At 44.2% G+C, this 23,551-nt stretch overlaps 1 protein-coding gene and 1 non-coding gene across 3 annotated transcripts in view; both read left to right on the top strand.

Moving 5' to 3' along the window:
• The window catches only part of NOP56 (NOP56 ribonucleoprotein), a 200,517-nt gene that overhangs the window by 28,347 nt on the left and 148,619 nt on the right, over nt 1-23,551 (top strand). For both annotated transcript variants that reach the window (XM_044063996.1, XM_044063997.1), the window contains exon 6: nt 3,737-3,924. In XM_044063996.1, coding sequence (XP_043919931.1) covers nt 3,737-3,924 — 188 coding nt within the window. The remainder of the gene's footprint in view (nt 1-3,736; nt 3,925-23,551) is intronic.
• Nucleotides 3,489-3,625, top strand: LOC122796104. The gene has a single exon (XR_006363937.1). It is a non-coding gene; the product is annotated as a small nucleolar RNA SNORA51 (small nucleolar RNA).

Below are 23,551 nucleotides of genomic sequence, written 5' to 3'. Positions count from 1 at the left end.
ATGACATGCATTCGTAACCTACATTTAAAAAAAAAAATGTAGCCAGATTGTCCCTCATCTGAACACATAGCAAACCCTGTGTAATACACATCTGAAGTGAATGCCCTGTCAGTGTACCATCGTAAACTGACATTCGTTTTTTCTTTCATCCTGTTGTCCTGGGGTAAGTCACAGTTGACCATGTCCAGTAATTGCCTGCTTAATCTCCAGGCAGTGCAAAGTTCTGCTTTAATGCACTGTCTGGCCTGAATGTTGGCTGTACCGTTTACTTCATTCTTGTGTGGTAAGAATTGAAGGAAATAACACTGTTATAAACATTTCCCATTCTGTTCATTTCCCCTTTTAACTTTAAATGTGGCAAGACTTGTGAGCTGGATCCTACTTAATGCCTTCAGTTTATGCCCATAAAGGGCCCAACTCTGTCACCACTGCTATTCTGCCTTGCCCATAACCCATTAAACTGTTTACACTTCTTTTTTTACAAGCCAAATTATAGCCATGGACTAAGCCATTAAGTAAAGACTTATCTTTTGTAGATTTAAAACTGTATAGCTCTTCAGATAAGGAACTGAAAGCACAACTCATAAGCCTTACTAGTCTGGTATTTAAAACTTTTTGGAAAGAATAATCCTGGATTTGATAAATGACAGAATAAGAAGCCTTCAGATGTGTGATCCGATTTGTTTTGGCAAGGGCAGGGCATACCTACTCAACCTGATGGACTTTGAGAGGGTTAGCAAAGAATAGATGAAAACAAAATGGTGCATACTGCCTCCCTTGATTTGGTCAAGGCGTTTGACACTGTACCCCACTTGGGGCATTGTTGACAAGCTCACTGAAGTGAGTGTAAACCCGTGTCACTTACTGAGTAGTCAGCTGGCTTGCTGATGGACTCTGGGAAGTTGGAATAGGTGAATCCACTTCCACAGAGGCTATTCACTATTGGAGTCACTCATGGCTGTGTGCTGGGTCTGCATCTACTTCTTGGCAGTCAAGGCCAACATCAAGGGCTTTACCTGACCAGGTTTTCAGATTGCACCTAGAATCTCTGGCAAGACATTTAAAATTCGGGCTAACACAGTTAAATGATGCCAGAGCCATGGTTTAATGCTGTTTGACAAGAAATGCATAATAGCGCCCATTTGGAAGTCTGCTGCTACCCAAGGGAACTACTTCCTTGATAACATATCCCTAGTAGTCTGGTGATTTAGGAGTGTATGTAGATGGTAGCTTTCAACCAGCATGTGTACAAGGTAGTAACAAAATTCTATGTTCTACTGATGGACCTTGATGCTAGACCTGTGTTTAAAAACCATTGTTCATTGCATTCAGTCCCTTAAAGTGCAGTGCCTGCTTCAGCATGTACCTAGCCAGTTGCATTAAATATGACCAACATTGACGGAGGTTCCTCACAAAAAGAATAAAAGGAGTTTTTTTTTAACATTTTCTATGCAGATGGTCTCAAAGCCTGTCCTACGGACTGAAGGAGAATCTGGCATACATGGGATCCCACTGTGGTGGACAGAGTTGAGGGGCAGGTACATCTGCTGAGAATATCCCTTTTCTGGAACACATTTTCATCCATATAAAGGAAAGTTCTTTCCTGACCCTATTCAACCGTAACTTTGACCAGTGTATGGAAATTTGGAAATTCACCCCTGGTCTGGCACCTATGTCTCTAATGGGTAGGCAATCTACAATTGTTTGACCACCTATTCCTTAACTTGCATGTACCCTTAAAATAACATTGCGCTACCAGAACATGCTTGATATGCTTGGATAAGGACCCTTGAGGATTAGTCTGATGTATGCCACTGAACTTCTTGGACGTGCTGGCATCTGAAGTGTAAGGAGGCTGCCATGGTGACTCTCTTTACTGGCACCTGCTTTGTGGCTGATCTCCCCCTGCTGTCTGTTGGCACTAGCAACACAGGACCAAGCCCAGTGGGCGTCTCCCATGCAAGCTGTAAAATTGCCTTAGCTGTTGTAGAACAAGGGAGGCAGCACATGCAAGCCACCAAAAAACCTCAAAATGTGAGAATGGGTCAGTAGTATTGAACTACCTTGCTGACTAAAAGACTTTGAGGCCACTCAAGTGTGCCATTTTTGTTTACAGGATTACAAAATGTCTATGCAAGGATTACTTTATTGTACTTTAACAAGTCAGTGCCACAATATCTTTATATAGAAAGTAGCTTTTGCTTAAGGAGCTCTTGTACAAGACCAGACAATCCATTCAACTCTGAATGGCTGCTTTCATGTCTGACTATTTTGATTTCTTAATTCTTTGTTGCTGATTTTGAATTGTAGCATCTTTGGTATGGTATGCTTTCTTGACACCTTCGGAGCCCCATGTAGGTGCAGGTAAAGCTGTCAGTCTGTCCTCACTGCTTTTTGTGTGTGAGGAGTTGTCTAGCATCATCCTCATTCTGGCAGTGTATCTAGCTCAGCTTGGCAGTAGTCTGTAATTTTAGCCATTCTAAAAAAGTCGTAATAAAAAGCACTTTGAAAGTGTGTTCTGTGGCATTTGCACTGTTTGTTTACATCGAACAGCATGAAGTGTTACTTAAAACTGAAAGACAGCAGTGTATGCATGTAAAATCAATGCTGACAGGAGCTATAGGAAGAAAGAGGCCTGTGTGATGTAATTTTTTACAGACGAGCACTGCATTGTGGAATACCTGGAGATGGACTTCTAGACTGTCAGAATTACTTCAAGATGCCAGACTCCCTGGGGTCAGGCTCTGTAATTACATATAAAAATGTTTAGAAACCTGTAGTCCCAGAGTGGTGTTAGGAAACACCAAACCATAATGAAATAAAAAACATGTTTGAGTCTGGGTGTGATTCTCCTTTAAAAATATCGCTATTTCCTGCGACTCCGTTATTTCTGTGTAGACTGACTGTTGTCGTCCATCCTTGTGTACAATTATGACATCAGGTTGGGGGTTTCTACTTCTCTGGTCTGGTAGGACACAAATTAACTTCTTACAGTACTATAGCCACCCATGGCAATGCGCTGGGGTAACACCCATTTTTCCCTGATAAATTGCTATAGCTGCATAATGGGAGAAATGGTTGTCAATGTAAGCCTAAGGGCAGAAGCTTAATTAGCTGCTGCCCCCAACTACATGTCACAGCAGACTGCCCATCACAGCTGTAACTCAGAAGGTGACCACTCATGATAGGTCTGTAATTTAGTAGCCCTATTTTCACACAATTTATTTGAAAACTTAACTAGCTGTCGGTGAACATTGTTAAAAAGCAAAACCTGAATGCAGTAGATGCATTCAGTTTCATCAAGGTGCTTATTTATGATCTCTTTATTACAGTTTGCTGCTAGAATGTGGTGATTGGCAGCAGTATGTATAAATATATCAGATATTTAACTTTTTTCAGATTTTAGTATCTGCTAGTCTTTCAAAGACCCTGTAGACTACGCCCACTCATTGCATTAAACTTAACTCTAGCCTATTGGTAGAAGTTCTGACCTCCTGATGCTTACCACAGGCAGAGCCTATTATAGCACTGACTGTATAGAAAAGGAGGAATAATAAATTACCCTTGTTACACCACAGCCAATGAGACTTGTACTTTGTGCTGTATTGTAGACAGGGGCATAGTGTTGTGTACTGAGTGTGGTCTACCTTTTGCACTTTAAAAGTTCTTGAATGTGATTCTTTTATTTCCCTTGTAGGGAAAGTTCTTGAATGTGATTCTTTTATTTCCCTTGTAGGGAATGGTACGGTTATCACTTCCCTGAGCTGATAAAGATTGTGAGTGAAAACTATACTTACTGCCGTGTTGCCAAGTTCATTGGAAACCGAAAGGAGCTGAATGAGGAGAAGTTAGAGGAGCTGGAGGAAATTGTGATGGACAGTGCCAAGTCACGGGCTATTCTTGATGCAGCCAGGAGCTCCATGGGTTAGTGCAGTGAGTAATCTAAAGCGGCATAGACAGCATTTGTTTAACTTGTGTGGTACAAAATAGTTGTAAATAAAGGTGCAGGTGCTCTTATACTTTGCAAGAAGGGAAAAGTAAGAGACTAGCTGGGGCAGCAGTCCTGAGCTTATGTGCATTCCAGTTGTGCACGGGTTGTCCCCCCACCCCCAAGGCTGGTTCCCTGGCTCATTATGCATTCCTGTTGATTAGTGTGTAACGTGTATATGGAGAATTCTAAGGGTTTGGGGAGTCTGTTGCCTTCCCTGTTGTGCAAGACTCACTGTTTGCTGCTTTGTCAAGCTAAGACCTCGTGTCCTTGCCATCCCAGGCTGCAAGCACTGCTGATTTGTCCTCATTCTTCACTCCCAGTACTATGTTCATCAGTGCTTGCACCTGTCTTTTCTTCTAGGTTAGAACAAGAAGTAAGCCTCCATTTCCAGTTTGGCAGCATCACTGTGCCTGACCTACAGTAATCGGACACTAGGCACACCTGTTAATGACTTTGGGGGGGGGGGGCTACTGAAGGTGCTGCAAATTTGTACTGGCCTTTAATCCAAGCATCACACACATTGTGGGGGGAAAGGCAGTCTCTGTTCTTGAATCTTAAGGAAGTTGTAAAAAGTGCAGATGGGTGCCTGTATGTAATTGACGTAGGTAACAAATGGTACTGGAGCAGTGATCTTTTTATTCTGCTTAAAAAGGGCTTCCTGCTCAGTCAGACTAACCCGGTCAACAAATGTAAAATAAAAATAAATTGGTGGCAAGTACACTGCAAAACTCTTGTCATCCCATTCCTCACCTCTGTCGGGTGTGCCTTTTCTCTACCCACAACGAATGTAAAGTGGTGTTTTTTTGTTTTGTTTTTTTTTTTTTCCTCTTCGTCCACATAGCCCTCCTAGAGCCAATCTGCATCCTAAATATCTTTATTCCCAAACTGTTCTTTTACACGTTCTTATTTCCTCTGTGTATGTCTGATAACTTGGATGTGCTGTTTAGATCTGAAGAATGCTAGTTTTCACATCAGGAAAGACTACAGATCTTTATTTACTTCAGTGTAGAAGCCATTCACGGTCTCTTCCAAGTACCCTCCCTGGGTGCTTCTGTGGTAGTAAGTGATGGTATCCCAGCCAGAGATGCAAATCTATCATCCCATCTGGAACCTCACTACTTTAGACAGATAGCCGTTTGGCTAAGAAAGACCTTGACTGTTAAGGAAATGGTTGTCTAATTGCTCTTTCATTCATAGTGATTTTTAGCAGAAGGCTTTTTTGAGTGAGGTAATAAGTACGTAGTCGAGAGCTCCTGGAGATCAGGCTGCTTTATTGTGATATAAACTGTCCTTTACCTTCAGTATTAGGACATTACTTTTCTTGAAGTGAGTGTGGGTGTGGTTAGTACATCACAGTTAATTGAGTGTGAGTGGGTCACAAGTTCTTAGATTATTGATGGCTGCATATATGGGTTAGTAACGTATAAAGGGTCCTTTTAGTCTCAATGGTAGTCTGCCTTTACATTTGAGAGGATAGCATGCAGCACCTCATCGTCTTACACTCTAATTTGAAGATGCAGACTTGCTCCCCCCAGTTCTGATTGAGGCTTGTACAGAAGATGCAAGTAAGGTTAGTGGTTTTCATTGCCTCGTTCTGCCTATGGCAGATTGCCCCCTTGAACTATAGCCCCTTTATTTGCCCAAGTGACTTGTACTGCATAAATCTGTTAGTTCCTCCATGGGGCATCTGCTGGATGTCTCTGCCATTCACTTGACAACTTTCTGCTGCATTTCCACTTAGCTCATGCCAGCTATTTTTCTAGATAACTTTTTTTTGTTGCTAAAAGATGGACAAAAATGCCCCAAATTCTTGTCTTTAATCAGCTGGATCCCTTTGTGCATTCCACATTTTTCTGTATTTTGGGTCTCAAATTTAAGTTCGTATGGTGACTGGCATTCTTATTCCTGAAAATTGCAGCAGTAGTTCCTTGGTACTTTGTACCTTTCACATCTTAGTCCCATAATGGGGATCTCTTGGAGTTCTGGAGAAAATTTAATTTTCATTTTTCTTCTATGCCAGTGTGCCATCCTATAGCAGATTTCATTTAACCTATACAACAGAAGGATAAAACCTCTTGGTTACCCTAAGGATAGTTTTTACCCCTTCATTTTTTTCTGGCTTCTCACAGTCCGCTGGACTGACTGAAGGTTAGCGCTAGCGTGGAGGCTGAAGATATCTTAGAGGTTTGTGCCATTGACTGGTTCATGAGTGCTGTGTTTTTTTTGTATGCCCACTTGTTTTGCATTTATTTCTGTGGTGCAGTTAGGGACCCCAAGCAAGTTCCATCTGAGGAGGAAGGGCATAATTTTTATTGCAAAATGTCTGGTCTCGAAGATTGGTATAGACCCATTCTAGGCCTAAAACTTTAAACAAGCTTCTCATTGTTCCAAATGTTCAGAACATTAACTCTGTAAAGCCTGTGCCCTTACTACAGTGGTAGGTCCTTTTGGATATTCTAGACTTAAAAGATGCCCACTATTTGCATCCATCAATTCTTCACACCAACAACCTCTTTCTATTTTGACACATGCTGTCAAGTCAGTGACAAGTCTAGTGCCGATATTCACACTGCCAGGTAGCTAGCCGTACTGCAGTTGCTCCTTCAGACACCACATGTGTATCCAGTCCACCTGTTGTACGTCTTTAGAATGTAGGACAAAGTCGGAGCACCCGGAGAAAACCTTTGCCAACACAGGAAGGACATTCATACTCTGCACAGAGGGCTTGCCAGCCAAGAATCTAACTGGAGAACTTCTTGCTGTGAGATGAGCAATGCTACCTGCTGTTCCACTGTGCCTACCTTCACATCACTACAGCTAAACAGCACAAAAAGTTGGATTTGCAATGGTGGATAGGGGGGGGGGGGCATTTTCAGTTCATATCATTCCCTTTTAGCTTGTCTACTGCACCCACAGTCCAAATGCCTTGCCCTGGTGGTTGTCCTTTTGTAGTAAGGCATTCACAATTATGTTTACTAGATAGCGATTTCATCCTAGCAGAATCCAGGCAGGGTATAGACAAGGCTTTAGAATTCACCCTGAATTCAGTCAGTAATGTAGGTTTCATAATATTTTGCCCCTCTAACAGTTTTCTTGGGGCATGCCTAGATACCCATCTGTCAGGGCCTTCCTCTTCGAGGACAAACTCACCGGATTCTTGGGTGCTATCCTCTTCCCATCAGAAGTGATGCCATGGACTGGTATAGCTCGGTGCCATCTTAATAATGGTTTGCCTCTTCATCCCCCTGTTTATCTTATGATAAACTCCTCAGACGTGGCTGAGGGGTCATGTAGGCACTTCTGCAAGTTCAAGGGACATGGAATGGCATTGTGAAGAAATCTTACAAGGATTATGGTCATTCTAGCATCTTACTCCAGACTGTACCACCATGATGTAGTACATAAGTATGGGGGTACTAGGACATGGGTAGGCATAACTGTGACAGCAGTCTTTATACCCACACCACTTTCTGGCATATTTCAAGTAGATCATACCTACTATTTCTGTACTGGACCCCCGAAGAAAGGGGAAAGAATTTCATACCAAATCTACAGAATTTTAGGTATTACCTGCATAGAACTAAAACCACCAGAATCCATTTTTTCCCCCTCACTTGCAGAAAGTAAACTGGGTTTACCAGTACCAAAGCAGACTGCAGTAGAGTTTTGTGATTTAGCTTTGTAAAAAGTTCTAGCTGTGATTTCCTTAAAGGAGTTCTCAGGGCCTCTACAGGCAGCCACTTCTGTCCACATGTCAGTGTTAACATGTTAATGGATTTGATTGCGAGGACAGGGTGGGATTTGCCTTTCCTGTTCTGAGGAGCATACTTCTCTTCCTTAGTGGGGAACCATACAAGCTGTCTGGATCCTGCTTTGGGAATCTTTCCTGATAAGATGGCAGCAATGATAGTGCAGTTTTGTAGGATTCGTACACTAGTTGTGTGGTCTGATATTTTAGTCTTGTTTCTACTCTGAGGCAGATTAAGGTGGGTGACTCCTCCCCCAAAAAGTCCTTTTATTTTAAATATCTTTCTCCTTGTTAATGCCCTGTAGGAGAGCTTGGGTTCTCCAGTCCCATACACCTCAAAGGGAATCTTGTAAGTCCTAACAAACCTAAGCTGCAGTTAACCTAAACCTAATGAGGGGCAGTAAAAAGTGTGGGTGGGTGACACCTGTATACCAGATAAGTTGAATACACCTGAGAATAAGGTAATGTCAACTTGGCCGTGAAGGGAGTGCTAAGCTCTTGTTGAACATCTACAGCAGTGACCATATGTGAACATCTGCTATCGTGGTAAATTTACTTTAACAGCTGTATTTTATTGCATGGAGTATTTCTTTGCCTTTTTTTCTGGGTTCATTGGGTGTTTCTAAAGCTTTTCTACCTCCTGATCCAAAAATCTAGTTTGAGGGTTCTGTGTGCAGAGATATTGCTGTTTTGAAATCTGTCTAGTGTATGTAAATGCTTTGGGACAAAGATGGTCCCACTTGGCATGATGAGGATTGAAAGTTGTAAAAAGCCTTGGGTGGCTGGGAAAATGCTCTGGATTAGGTAGTCTGCCTTAGTTGTCTGATCTTTATCTTCTCATACTTCCACTTTTTGTGTTTTGTTTCCTGAGAGAGAAACGCGTGCACACACCATTCACCATTGTAGTAAGGCAGTGCCAAATAGTAAATGGAGGGGTGGCACTAACCTTTATTGTAAAGGAGAAGAAAAGGTCACATTTTCAAAAACTAATGGGAAGCCTTCACTAGATATTGCAGACGTGACATTTTGTGGCCATCAACCACCCAGCAAAAGTAACTGCCGGCAGTTGGCTGCAAAAGAGGTAGTGTTCCCTGAGGACTCACTTAATACCATTCTGTAATCAGACTTGTGCAGCCAGACCCTTGGCTGAGAGTAGGAATAACAAATAGGGTCCCTGCGTGTGGGCAACTGCACGGCTCCAAACAAGTAAACCAAGAAAAAATAATGAGCCATCAAACTGTGTGCTGTAAGTAAAGTATATTTAATAAATCTTACATAAAATTAAAATAACTGATTTTGGCTAGAATAATTTCATAGCCTTCATCAGCGTTTTAAAAACGAGTACAATCATTTGTTCCTTTTATAAAATACATCATTAAATATAATATAAGTATTGATTGGATACCTCATGAATATTCATTTAATCCTGGTGGTAAAAGACCACCTAGTTTAATGATCCACTTTTTCTCCTTGGTATCAAGAATAGAATGCCATCCTGCTTTGTTGGATTTATTCCCCACAGTTTTGTCAGTGATCATAAATCTGAAAGAGGCTGCAGGGTGATTTTAATGACTGTTTATAAGTGCACTGCTAGTTTTCTTATGTCTCATCACTAAAATGCTCAGATGTCCGCAATATAAGTGGTCTTGAGGTCTGGCCCACAAAATGCAGAGCAGCTACATGAGGCCAAATAACCCAGTCACTACTGGAATTTGCAAAGAATCCAATATCAAAAACATCACCAGAGTTCCTGCTTGTAAATTGTTTGGGCTTCATAATTGTATTGCAGTGGCTGCAGTGTCCACAAGGCATACAACCAATCAATTTGTCCCCCAAAAGTGTGGTTTGTGGTGGTCCAGTCAACCAAACCTGATCCCCGTTTGTAGTGACTTAAGTAGGAACCCAGATTTTTTTCCTTTGCGGAACAAAAATAGACATTTTTTCCTGGAGCAGTTGTGATTGTGAGCTAACAATGTTCCACTGCCTGTCTACACTGTTTATCAATAAATCAGTGTTTCTTCCATATGTCGTTAGTTGTGTAACAGGGCTTGGTCCTTGTTGTCTTTCTTGTAGTTTAGTAAATCCTACCTATTGAGTGTTGTAGCCCCTTTCCCTAAATCTATTGGTGAGATCCTTTTGAAAAACCTGAAAGGTAGTCATGTGAACAAATACGCCTCCTTCTGATGAACTGAGATTTAGGGATGTTTTTGGTAATGTGAGGTGGATGAAAGCTGGATGCGTGTAGGAGGGAGTTATATAGTGGGTATTTGCGGAACACCTCCGTACGTAGTGTGTTATCTGCATTCCTGGTGACCAAGACATAAAGATATGTTATGTGTTCAGATTGGCATTTCTCCGTAAACTGAAGAGCCCATTTATTTTCATTCAAATATCCCACACATTCCATTAAGTACTCTACATCTGACCTCCACGCCATCCAGCAATCATCCTAATACCTCCTCCATATGTCTATTTCATCTAGGTAGATGTTGTTCCATCATATGTAATGTGTTCCTCCACGTATGCCATAAAGAGGTCTGCATAAATGGGGGCAAAGGATGCCCCGTAGCTATTCCCTGCACTTGCCAGTAACCTTGATCCTGGTAGAAAGACATTTTTGGTTGGCACATGTTCTGTTAACGCCGGGTTCATACAGGTTAGATTGGTATAGCCAATATTCTATCGCATCCAGGCCAGCCCAGTGTGAGATGTTGGTGTAAAGTGTACATGGCAGCCAATCCTGTTCTAGTTGCATGTGTGAGAGAATGTCCAAAAAACTCTTATCTCAGATTCTAGATCCTGACCCATTTCAACAATGGTTGTAGGTATTGATTAAGAATTGGGAAAAGGGTCTGTAACTGAACCATTACCCGCAACAATTGGTCTCCCCGGTGGATTGTAAAGATCTTTGGGAGTCTTTGGTAGAAAGTATATGTATTGGCTATTAAGTTCCGACACCGTAAGATGGTATTTCATTTTGTCCGTGATAATGCCCTCCTGTACAGCTAACCCCAAGAAATCATCAATCTGTTTCTTGAACATAATGTGGGGTCCAACGGCATTTTAGTGTAGTGTCTACCATCCGTGAGTTTGGATGCTTCAGCATTATATTGTTGCCATTTCATACAGCCCCAGCCTTATCCACAGAAAGGATCACCAATTCCTTGTTAGTGACTAGTTCATATAAAGCATCCATATCGATCTTTGAGAGATTGTTTGCCTTGCTGGTAGTACCCCGATAGTTGAAATGTCAATCTTTGAGAACACTAGATTGGAAAAGTTGAACATTATGATGCATCAGTGGTACAAATTTAGTATGTAAAAGCTATATCAGAATAGGCAGTAGTATCATGAAAATGCAGTCCCAAGATTCAGCAATGTACAAAAAGCCATAACATCCTGTGCTAAAATGTCTTCCAAAGCCAAATAAGCCAGGGATAAAATTGAGACCTTTTATTCAGTGAATTTGTTTGTGTTTGACAGAACAACATTGGAAATGTTTAGCATATTGGTATTACATACATTCATTTCCTGGTTAGTAGTTCCAAAAGCCCCTCCATGCCGTTTATTTTTTGCGTGCTTGCGCCCTGCTCTTTTTTGTAGGGCCTAAAGGGGCTGCCGTGTTGCTCCTTTTTGGGGGTGGGCGAGTCGGAGGCTTGTTGCATGTCCAGGTCTGTGCCTGAAGATAAGTCTGCTCCAGATGTATCTGTATTGGTCTCTTGTTTTTGAGTTTGGGTCTGGGACGCTTGCGTTAGTTGTTACTAGTGTTCCCCTCAAACCTGACATGTCTACTGTAAATAAATGGGTTGCCCCTCTCGTCTGTCTGGTCACACTGGAATTTGCAGACCTTTCTGTCCCGTAGCTGCTATTCTGAACTTAAAAGGTCTGTACTCAATTTGTTACACGCATGCAGTGTAAAAGGGCAGACCCTCCTAGGTTTTGGTCTCCTCACAACTTCATGATATCTATTATCTCTATCTATTATTCTTTCATGATTGGCCAGTGCATCCACAAACCCCATGGATGCTTGCTGTTGAACACTGGACCATTGTTTTGGCCAGGTCAGCATCAATGTCCTTGACCAAAGGCTGTGTTCTAACTCCGAGGCCCCTAGGGGATATACCTTGGCCAAATAAGCTTTAAAGAGCTTATACTTAGTGCCACACATTAGATCTCAAAGATCTCATACTCTTGTTTAATTTCTGGAAAAGGGCCTAACAGCTGTTTTCAGGGCTCGTAGTTATGGTACCATTGTGAACATTATTGCCATTTCCTAATCCAAATATTCCCAAATCCTCATCAGCAGAGAGCCCCACTAGAATTGTGGTTAGATCCGTATTAATGTGGTATACTGTGAGATGGAGAAATTGTTAAATTAGAGCTTCAAAGGAAGGACCTAATCTGTATCAGAAGATTATCTGATTTATAGGTATTCAGTCAAATTATTATATATACCAAATGATCACCACAAGCCCCACCTTATGGCAATTACTTTAAATCCAAAATGTTTGGAACCCATATAAATAGAAGAACCAAAAGAGGTGTACCAGAAACCAACACTAATACACCTGATAGTATACCATAAGAATATGCCAAAACTTCGTACTCCATATTCACAAACGAGGGTATCCTTGTATGCATTGACCCTAATACATATGAATAGTAAACTGTTAACCTGAAATAAATGTCAAGAGAGGGAAACTATTCTAAGCCCAATGTAAAATGCACCATCCAGTCATAGCCAGATGGAAAATTAACTGGAAAAGTTGTTTAACCTAATAGCTGAGAGGGGTAGTTTTTGGTATGCTTGATAATATATATAATCTGATACTGTTAATCCTCGTTCATTCCTTACGCCTGGGTTACCTGTTCCGAGCTCGGAGTCTAGCTGGCCATCTTCCAAGCTTGCGGCAGCCACAAACTCTCAAGCTAAACTCTTACCCACAGTTCTCCTCTCCCTGTTACCGTAGATTTCATTTGTCATATCGCCATTCAGTCGTGTCAAGCCACTTGAGCCAAGTAAAACTTTCTTTGATAATACCTAATCGTATTACAGTTTCTCAGTTGAAATCTTATCTTGCCCTATCGCATCTAGCGACTCTTGATCTGAAGTAGTTAACTTAATTCTTTCTGCACATATGGGTATAAGGATCAACTTAATTCTTTCTGCACATATGGGTATATGGATCAGATTCGGATCCGAGCCGGCAAACTCAAGCATCCGCTCCAAGCTCCTCCCTTACCTATATTACATCACTTCCTCCTATCTAGCCCCAGATCTTGTTTGCCGCTCTGAGTCAGGATCGTGGTCTCTGAGCTCTAAGCAAGATGGTAAGGTTTTTTGGTCTTAGTGTAGTTGGGTGTGAATACCTTTCCATTTTTTCCTCCCTTCACGTTTGGTCGTCGTGTTAGTTGTAAAAAAAAAAAGTGTGTGTAGTACTGTTTTTGTAGTCTGGTTGCTTTTTAAGAAATGCACAGTGTGGGGTCATAAGCTCTCACCAGCTGATGGCTACACTCTGTTCTATGTTTAGGGGTTGCCCATCTGTCCGCATCCTGTGACATTGTTCAGGCTTTAACCCTAGGGCGCTTGAGGATAGTCTGGCTAAGCTTGTGGCTAAAGGTCTGCTACCAGCTTCTGCCCTGGAGTCTGCCTCTGTTTCATCCCCAGCCAGTGACACTGTGCAGGCAGGGACTCAACCTCCCGCCAGGCCTGCTACATAGGATTCGTCCCAGAGAGGTGGGAACAGAAGAGAAGAAGCGCAACAAAGAGAGGGACCGGCCCAGAAAAACATCACCGGACAGGGCGTCCTTTTCCAGCCCCTCTAAGGCACCCAGGTCTTGTTCTCCTCGGCTCCACTCTCCCCATTTTTTGCCTGAGCCGAGGCACTCCCCTCAGATCCGGCCCAGACCTGAGTGTCGCTTCCTCCAGGTCGACTGAGTGTGTCCAACCTAAATATGGACAGGCTGTTGAGGTTCATCCAAAACCAGATGGGGGTCTTACCAGGGCCCCCTCCCATTGGAGAGGGTCCCTCAAACTATGTTCCACCCTATTTCTCCTTCCCCGATCTGATCCGACACTTCGGGGTTGTCTGGTCAGAGACCTTTCGGAGCTGTTGGGTCGGTGCCGATGGTTCTAGTTTCCTCTGCCAGCCATCACCTTGAGTTCCTCTGATCTGGGAGGTTCTCAGAGCTGTGGTCGGGGAGTCTGACCTGAGGGTCGAGATCTTGCTCTTTTGGATCCCATCCTCGGTGCCCAGACTACCATGCCGTCAGCTCTGATCCCTGCTTCGGGTCCGGGGAGAGCCTCATCCTTATGAGTTACGAAGGCGTGCTCTCCATCGGCAATCGGGACAGTGGAAAGGATTCTCTCCCAGGGGTTGAGGCCACAGATCACCTACTCGGATCCTAGCCAGACCCCTCTGATTTTGGATTCTGCTCCCATTACCCTGTCTCAGGGACAGCCCGTGCCAAAGCAACCCCAGGTTGTTCCCCCGGAGGCTTACGAAGACTCTCCAGAGTCTCACTGGAGAGGAACCTCGTAAGCGCAAGTGTAAGAGGAGGCACTTGGACTCCCCTGAGTCCATTGCCACCGATACGGACTTGGATGAAGGAGAGGGTTCCCCCCAGATCACCTACCGAGGACGTCTCGTTCAGAGACATTATGGAGATCCTCCGCCAAAGAGAAGGTTGGTCAGCCCCCAAACCCTCTGCAGATGAGTCCGTATTGCTGGAGGCCTTTGGTGCAGGCCCATCTACTTCCTGGGTCTCCCCTCCAGCTGACCCTTTGGTGGACCTTATCACCACTAGGGCATGGAAGGATCCTGACACCGTAGAGCTTATACCCAAAAGGCCAGACAAAATTCTTTCCCCGCCGTCAGACAGGCATGGTCCAAGGGAGCCCAGGTAGATGCTTTGGTGGTTGCAGCAGCCGCAAAGAGGAAAGCTTTGGTGGTTGCAGCAGCCACAAAGAGGGAACTGGCACAGGAGAGTGCCTTGGTTCATCCACCAGACAAAGGAGTCCAGCTCGATGGATCGTTTCGGGAAGCGCATGTACTTGTCAGTGACATTTCCTGTCAGTGTGCTGAATTACTTGGCACATGTCGTCAGACTGCAGCGAGACCTTATATCGGAACTGAGTCGCCCCCGGAGTCTCTTTTCGCAGCAGGACAAGCAGTCCTTTACTGTGAAGATGACTACACTGAAATCGGTGACAAATACCTCTATGCGTCTCCTCTCATATGCTACAGAGGGAGCCGCTAGGGCTGCTGGTACAGGTGTTGCCTTGAAGCGACACGCCTTGATGGGGCTGTGTCAATTTGCGGACCCCTTTAAGGCATCTTTCATCAACGCCCCTTTCGATGGATCATCCCTCTTTGGGAAGACTGTACGTGACACACTAACCCAGAGTGAGAAGGACGGAAAGACTTTGTCAGCCGTCGGAATCCGTTTCTTTAACCCCCAGAGGTCCTATTCCAGGAACCAAAAGGGGCAAAAGAAGATGTGGTTCTGTAAATCAGTTTTTTCGTGGCACTCGGGAATATTTGTCCCCCAGAGGCAGAGGGGGACAAGACAGATGCCGTCCCAGAGGCAGAGGGGGTCCCAGAAACTTCGGGTCTAGGGAACCTTTTTCTGACCCGCACAGCAACCCTGAGGGGTTGCTCTACTCTCGAGGCAGTCTGGGGAAGATTTTCCTTGCATCCAGCGGCATGGGAGTCCATTACTGCAGACCGCTGGGTGTTAAACATCATATCCAGAGGATATTCTATCCCCTTCAGTTAACACGCCTTCAAATGTTCCACCTGCTCACAGGGAGGCTGCAGCATTAGAGGTTTCGAAGCTGCTACAGAAATGAGCCATCGAGCCGGTCCCCCCCCCAGATCAATCCGGATCAGGCTCTTTAGTGCCAAAGAAGACTGGGGACCTCGGGCCCATTCTGGACCTGTCTAGTAGAGAAACAAATTCCGGATGGTCACTCTGAAGTCCATTCTACAGTTTCGGAGAGAATGCGACTGGATGTGCTCGTTATACCTCCAGGACGCTTACTATCACATCAAGGTCCACAGGAGCTCCAGGAGGTTTCTACGCTTCCGACTAGGGGCCAGTCACTTTCAATTCAAAGCCCTGCCCTTCGGTCTCACCACAGCCCCCAGGGTGTTCAAGGTTATGGCGGTCGTAGCGGCTCACCTGAGACTTCAGGGCATTCAGGTATTCCCCTACCTAGACTGGCTCTTCGCTGCATCCACCAAATGTCTCGTGTCAGGCCCTACACTACTTCCTCGGTCTGGCTCACAAGTTAGGCATCACGATCAACCTCAAAGTCCCACCTGACTCCGGTTCAGATCCTAGACCTCATCTGGGCACGGTTGGATTCCATTCAGTTAAAGATTTTTCTCACCCCAGAAAGGATAGAAAATCTCAAACTCCATGCATCAGTGATCTTGGATCACTCTGTAGTCACAGCAGCTGATGTTCACAGGGCCCTGGGTTCGATGGCAGCCTCAATCTCTATCCTCCCTCTTGCATGTCTTCACATGAGTCCTTCAGTGGAATCTAGCAGTTCAATGGTCCTGGCTAGACCTCCCGATGAGTTTCCACATCGAATCAACCGGACATGCAGAAGATCAATCCAGTGGTGGCTTCAATCAGTGGACATTTTTGTGGGGCGCAGCTTTCTAGCCCCTCTGGCTCAAGCCACAGTGACCACGGACGCTTCCCTGCTCGGGTGGGGGGGTGCTTCTGGGAAGAATGGTCCAAGGCACATGGTCCCTTCCAGAGACCAAGCTACACATCAATGTTCTGGAGATGAGGGCAGTGCTTTTAGCTTCGAGAGCCTTCCACCCTGTCCTACCTTTGGGGATGGTAGCCATTCAATCAGACAACATGTCTGTAGACTGGTGTATAAACAAACTGGGAGGGACCCGATCCTACCCCCTTTGTTGCGAGGCCGCAAGGGTTTGGGAGTGGGCCATATCCACCAGCCAGTTTCTCATAGCAACGCATATCCCGGGACGCTCAACATTCTAGCGGACAGTCTCAGTAGGGCAATCCTGGCTTACGAGTGGTCTCTACAATCAGTGGCAGAGGTAATTTACTTTAATCAGTACAGACCTTTATGGCGTCTGACTGCCTACACCCTCTCCTGCTTCGGCTCCGACAGTTTACATGGCACAGACTATCCTCTTGGTACTGACCACCTCGTTTTCCGCCCACCTTTTCAGCACCTACCATAGTGCCAACTACACTTCGGCACTGATGATCTCAGTGTAGACACCAGTAGTACAGGCCTTAACAGCTCCTTTGTTCTCTGTGCAGGCACCTATTTTAGCGCCATCCAAAGACCTCTTTGTGGGCAGAGTTTCCTTCATCCTTGGATAGACCGGACTCCCTTCAGCTATGTCCATGAGATCCACTAGAAGCCTCTCTGAACATGATGTGCGTCTTGTGGATCAATTGCTTTCGGCCAGAGGTATCCAACCCTCCAGGACCTGTTCTTCCTTCAGAGGTGAACACCCTTCCTTCTCCAAAGACCCCTACCTATTCTCCTCCATTGAAGCCTCTTGCTGTAGCACAGACTTCCCTCTCTATGGCTCCTTTTATGGACCTCACTAAGGAGCTGCAGTTGCCTTTGTGGTAGCACTCCAGCCATTGCTCAGGATGCCAGCTGTGGTGTACAAACTCCTGTCTGACACCGGGCACAAGGGCCTCAGGACCCACTCCCACAGGAGGCCCCTTTTGCGCTGTCTTCCCCAGATTCTCCCCCTGAGGAAGTTCATCGCAAGAGTTCGTGTAAGAGGAAGCACGAGGAGTCCCCCACGGAAGACTGACTTTGATGGGGAAGGGTCCCCTCGGTCACCCTCTGAGGTATCCTTTGGAGATGTCCTCGAAATATGTAAACGGGCGAGTGGTGGCCCTCCTAACCCGACCTCTGAAGAGTCTGTGTTCCTGCAGGCCTTTCATGCCCGGCCCCTTGCCTTCCTGGATTACTCCATCTGCTGACTACCTTGTCCAGCTCGTCGTGCATGGAAGACTCCTGACACCATTGAAGCCATTCCCCGGAGGCCAGATAAAGTCTTGTCCCCTCCAGATAGTGATCCTCACTGCTCCAAAGGTCTTCCTGTAGATGCCTTTGGTGGTGGCCGCAACAAAAACGATCTGGTGGAAGAAAGCCAGACTGTCCAACCACCCAACAAAGAGTTCTGGGTGCTGGACAGATTAGGGAAGTGTACTTTTGCATCAGTGACCTTTGCAGTCAGGTCCCTGAATTATATGGCGCATTTTACCAGGCTTCACAGACTTAATTTCTGAGCTCTCTGAAACTTTGGCCGGCGCTGTGTCTGCGGTCCAGGACAAAGTGGCCTCACAGTTGGCCACCCTTGAATCTGTCTCTAACTCCTCCATGTGTCTGATTTCTCACTCCTCCGAAGGAGCAGCTAGAACAGTGGGTTCAGGCATTGTCCTGAGGCAGCATGCCTGGATGTGCTTGGGTGATTTTGCGTAACCCTTCAAGGCTTCCTTTCTGAATGCTCCCATTGAAGCCTCTTTGTTATTTGGACACAAGGTAAGAGACGCTGGCTAGATGTGAACAGCACTGCAAGACCCTTTCTGCCGTGGGTGTCTGTTACTCTTCCCCTCAACGGGCTTTTTCTATAAATCAGGTGAGTGGGAAGATTTGGCACAAAAAGTCTCAAGGTTCTGTCCGTGACACACGAGCTGTTTTCCCCTAGAGGCAGAGGGGGAAACTCGTATGTAAGACTCCTTTTTTGGGGCAGAGGAGGTCTGTGTAACCAGGGCTCCTGGACCGCTGGTAGGACTGGCCAGAGAATCTCTGAAGAGCGGCCCAACTGCTTTTCTCTGGAAACGGTTAGGGGGTAGTTTATTTTTGTACCCTTCTGCCTGGCTAACCATTACTGCAGATTCTTGAGTACAAGAGAGAACCGAAGGTTATCATATTCCCTTCGATCTTTGCCCCACCCCCTAAGAAACTTACCCGATGTTCCACCTAGTCAAAGGGAAGAAGCAGCATTAGAGATTTCAAAGCTGTTAGTCATCCAAATTGTCCCACCAGACCAGATAGGATCTGGATTCTACTCTAGATTATTTTTGCTGCCAAAAAAGACCGGGGACTGGAGACCGATTTTGGATCTTGTGTTAAATTCGTAAAGGTACAGAATTTCTGGAAGGTCACAATGCAGTCTACCCTCTCACTCTTGGAGGCAGACGTTTGGATGTGCTGTATAGATCTTTAAGATGTGTACTACCACATAAAGGTGGACAGACCATCAAAGATTCTTTGCTTCCTTGCGGGAGCCAGTCATTACCAGTTCAGAGTACTGCTTTTCAGACTCTCTACAGCCCCCAGAGTGTTCACAAAGTGCATGGCAGTTGTCACAACTCACCTGTGACTGTACAGTTTCCAGGTGTTTCCATACCTAGACAACTGGCTCATCACCGCCCCCACCAGACATCTATTGGAAGAAGCATTGGCATACTCCCTTCACACTGCAGAAAGGCTAGTTGTTACTATAAACTGACATCAGTGTCCCCCCATCCCACTCCATAGAATTCATTGGGGTCCTGTTGGATACAAAGAACTGCAAGGTATAGATTCCAGAGCACAGAATTCTAAGGATAAAACAACAACTCCTACCCATCCTCTCAAGGGAAAGATCCACAGCACATTCTGTCCTTCAACTGTTGGGTTCCATGGCAGCTTCCATCATCATTGTCCCCCTTGCGAGATTCCACATGAGGCTCTTACAATGGTTACTACTCGCCCGGTGGTACCCTTTTCAGTTTCCTTCTATCATCCCAGATTCGGGTGACTCAGATGCAAACAAGACTTGATTTGGTGGATTGTCACAGAACCCGTCACAATGGTCTCGCCCCTTCACACCCCAAAAGACCAAAGCCACAGTGAACAGGGACACCTCCCTGATGGGGGGGGGGCTTTCTCAGGGGAAGACTGTCCAAGGCACTTGGTCAGAACTAGAGGCCTATCTGCATATAAATGTCCTAGAACTGAGGGCGGTGCTTCTAGCGTTGCAAACATTTCATCCCCTCCTGTCAGGGACTATTGTAGTACAATCTGACAACATGGCTGTAGTCTGGTGCATCAACAAGGTGGAACCAAATGCCACTGGACCCCACCTTTATGTTCAAACAACAAATTGACAACTTTTTAGAATCTGCAGTTGACAATGGAATAATAACAACTAAAACTTTTAAGTCACTTAACTATCACTGATCCTGCTAGACAATATATTTATTTTTTGCCAAAGATACACAAGGATCCTTTACATCCACCAGGTAGACCCATTGTTCCGGGTACAGGATCACTTACTGAGCCACTTTCTGAATTTCTGACCAGATATCTAAAACCCTTACTTTCTTGTGTTAGATCCAGGATACAGGATACCACCCAATTTTTAAGCATTGTTAATGACATGCAGATAGAAGGGAACTGGTTGTTATGTACACTAGATGTAAGTTCGTTATATACCAATATCCCTCATTGGGCTGGTCTTGATGCCATTGAATATTGGCTTCAAAAGTCAAACATCTATCAACCTGGCTTTAACACTTTTTTGATTAATCTCACCGAGCATGTACTTAACAAAGAATGTATTTTTCTATGATAAGGAATGTTACTTACAGACTAAAGGTACAGCAATGGGGGCATCCTTTGCCCCCATATATGCTGATCTATTTATGGCATACATTGAGGAGATTTTGATCTATGATGACACTCATAATTTGTTTTTGCCTGAGATTGATATTTGGCGGAGATATTTGGATGATTGCTGGATGGTGTGGAGATCTGACATTGAGTATCTCAGTGAATTTATGGAATACCTAAATGATAATAAATGGGGAATACAATTTACTATAACATATGACCAGAACTCCATAACATTTTTGGATGTTCTGATCACAAGAAATCAGGACAATACCTTGAATACTGAAGTATATAGGAAGTTTCCTCAATATAACACCTTACTCCATGCCTCTAGCTATCATCCAAAACATATAGCCAGGAACATTCCCAAATCACAATTTTAGAATCAGACATAACTGCTCGGATGAGGTCAGTTTCAAACATCACTCTCAGGATCTATACAGCAGATTCATAAATAGGGGCTATAACTCAGGGTATGTTACTATGGCCCAAAATCATGCTTTGGGTCTACGTAGGCAAGATTTATTGACTTTTATAAGAAAAAAACTTTACCTAAAAACATATTACGCTTCACTACTACATTTGGCAGAAATACTAATAGATTTATGAACATCATCAAGGACAATTGGAATATACTGAAGGCGGATGGCAACATTAATACGTTAATACCTAATTTATGCTCTTTCTCATTCAGAAAAGGAAAAAACTTAGCAGCACATTTCAATCACTATAAACATCATTCTGATTCCATGTTACCTCATTTGTATCAGACCACAATTTTGGGTGATAAACTTATTGGCTGTTTTCCTTGTGGTCATTGTAGTAACTGCAAACATATTTTGAAATCAAAGGAATTTAGCAGTAAAAACAGTAGTACAGTATATGATATTCGATTTTTTGCCAACTGTAATACTGACTGGGCTATTTACATGGCTTGTTGCAGTTGCCATTCTTTTTATATTGGTCAAACTTCCAGGCCATTCAGATTACGTATGTCAGAACACTTGAGTGACATCAAGTGTAAAAGGAACACAAATGCTCTATATAAACATACACTCAAACATCAAACAGCTAAATTTCACTTTATTATCATTGATAAACTCATTGGTGATCGAAGTCAGAAATCTGGTTGGCATGGTAAACTTGATATGAAAGAAAAGAAATGGATAACCAAACTTGGTGCCCTGTTTAATCCAGGGCTTAATGAATATTTATGAATTATATTTTGTGATGTCTGAATATTTTCCAATGCATCATTAATATTCATGAGTTTAATGACTGTGATGTCTACTGTCAGCCAATCATATGTTTTGTTTCACTATATAGGACTTCTTTTATTTGGCATGCTTTTTTCTATATTACACTGAAGAAGGCCAGGATAAATCCAGGCCGAAACCGGTCTGTTTGAATTAAGCCTTTATGAAGTCTTAGTACTTCTGAGAAGTCTCAATAAATTACTTTTCTTCATGGCTCACCAGTTGCTGGCTTAATTTTTTCTTTTGTATCTGCATCTTGCCGTGCAACTTCCCACGCGCAGGGGAACTTATTTCTGGAACCAAATCCTACCCACTTTGTCAGGAGGCCATGAGGGTATGGCAATGGGCGATGGCTACCAACCGCTTTCTGATAGCAACGCACATTCCCAGGAGTTCCAATGTGATAGACAGATTGAGCACGTGCATTCTACAACCATACGAGTGGTCTCTGAATCCTCTTATAGTGGTGGAGATTTTCAACCGCTGGGGTCTCCCTTGCTGCGACCTCTCTGCATCCCCAACCAACTACAAATGCAGCAATTACTTTGCCCTGATTCCCCCTCTGGGACAGTCACCCCAGGGACACTAGTCCACAATTGGCCCTCGGGTCTGCTTTGCCTTCCCCCTCTTTCAATCCTTCCCCAGTTCCTGAAGAAAGCCCGCTGGTTGAAGAGCAAGATAATCCTCATAGCGCCATATTGGCCTCGTCATATTTGGTTCCCCTTCCTATGGCCTCACATGCTAGAGGTTCCCCTTCCTATGTCTCATATGCTAGATAATGGATTCTCGATCCAACTCCAGACTTGCTCTCCCATCTGCAGAACCTGATTCACCCCAACTTGAACAGCCTGAAGCTCACAGCTTGGCTCCTCCACTTCGGTGATTGCCAGGCAGACTGATTGCCAGGCAGACTGATCTTTCTTCCACAGTACGTGGCATTCTTATTGCTTCTCAAGTCTTCCACCAGAACTACTTATCTCAGCAAGTGGAAAAGGTTTACCATTTGGCTGAAGGAAAAACAATTGGACCCTTTTTCAGCACCGGTAGTACTGGAATACCTGTCAAGTTGATCTGGTCCATCTACTTCTACCATTCGTGTTCATTTGGCAGCAATATCTAATTTTCACAGTGGTGTCCATGACTCTTCCCTTAAGTCGCACACATTGTGCAAGACCTTTCTAAAAGGCGTAAATCATTTGAAATCTCTCTTAGAGAATCTGTCCAGCCATTGGACCCGTCATTAGTCCTGCAAGCTTTGACAACTTCTCCTTTTGAACCAGCTTCTTTATGCAACCAAGTTTCTTTCATGGAAAACTTTGTTTTTGGTCGCCATTACTTCTGCCAGATGCATCTCTGAACTGCTTACCTTAAGTGTCATTGAGAACTAATCCTTCCTTTCTGCCAAAAGTGATCTCCGAAATGTCCATTAACCAAACCACTGACTTGCCAGTTTTCTTTCCCAGTCATTCTAACAGAGGCGAGTATTGTCTACATACCCTAGACATTCACAGGCAAATTCCTTTTATCTGGACAGAACTAAGGCTTCTCTCAAATCAGATCAGCTATTATTGGCCTAGATTTGGATGTGCTATTTCTAAGGTCACATTGGCTAAATGGTTAAGACGGTGTAACATTTTATTCACAAAACTCACGCTATCCCTCTGACTTACAGCCGTAAGGGCTCATTCCACTAGATTGGCAGCAACTTCTGCTGCCTTCCATGCTAGAGCTTACAATATCTGATAAAGAAATTATGCCTTATTGTTGATCCTCGTTCAGTCATTACGACCCACCCTCCTGAGGCTTGTAGTGGATCTCATCTTCCGGTTCCTTTTGGGTTCTTTGACCAGAGGTAGCCTCTACTTTCTTTGACTTGCAAA

Source organism: Protopterus annectens, chromosome 2.part2 (genome assembly GCF_019279795.1).
Source record: "Protopterus annectens isolate FY-2018-M chromosome 2.part2, PAN1.0, whole genome shotgun sequence".
In the NCBI taxonomy this organism is placed as follows: Eukaryota; Metazoa; Chordata; order Ceratodontiformes; family Protopteridae; genus Protopterus; species Protopterus annectens.
This window is presented reverse-complemented; position numbering and strand designations above follow the sequence as displayed.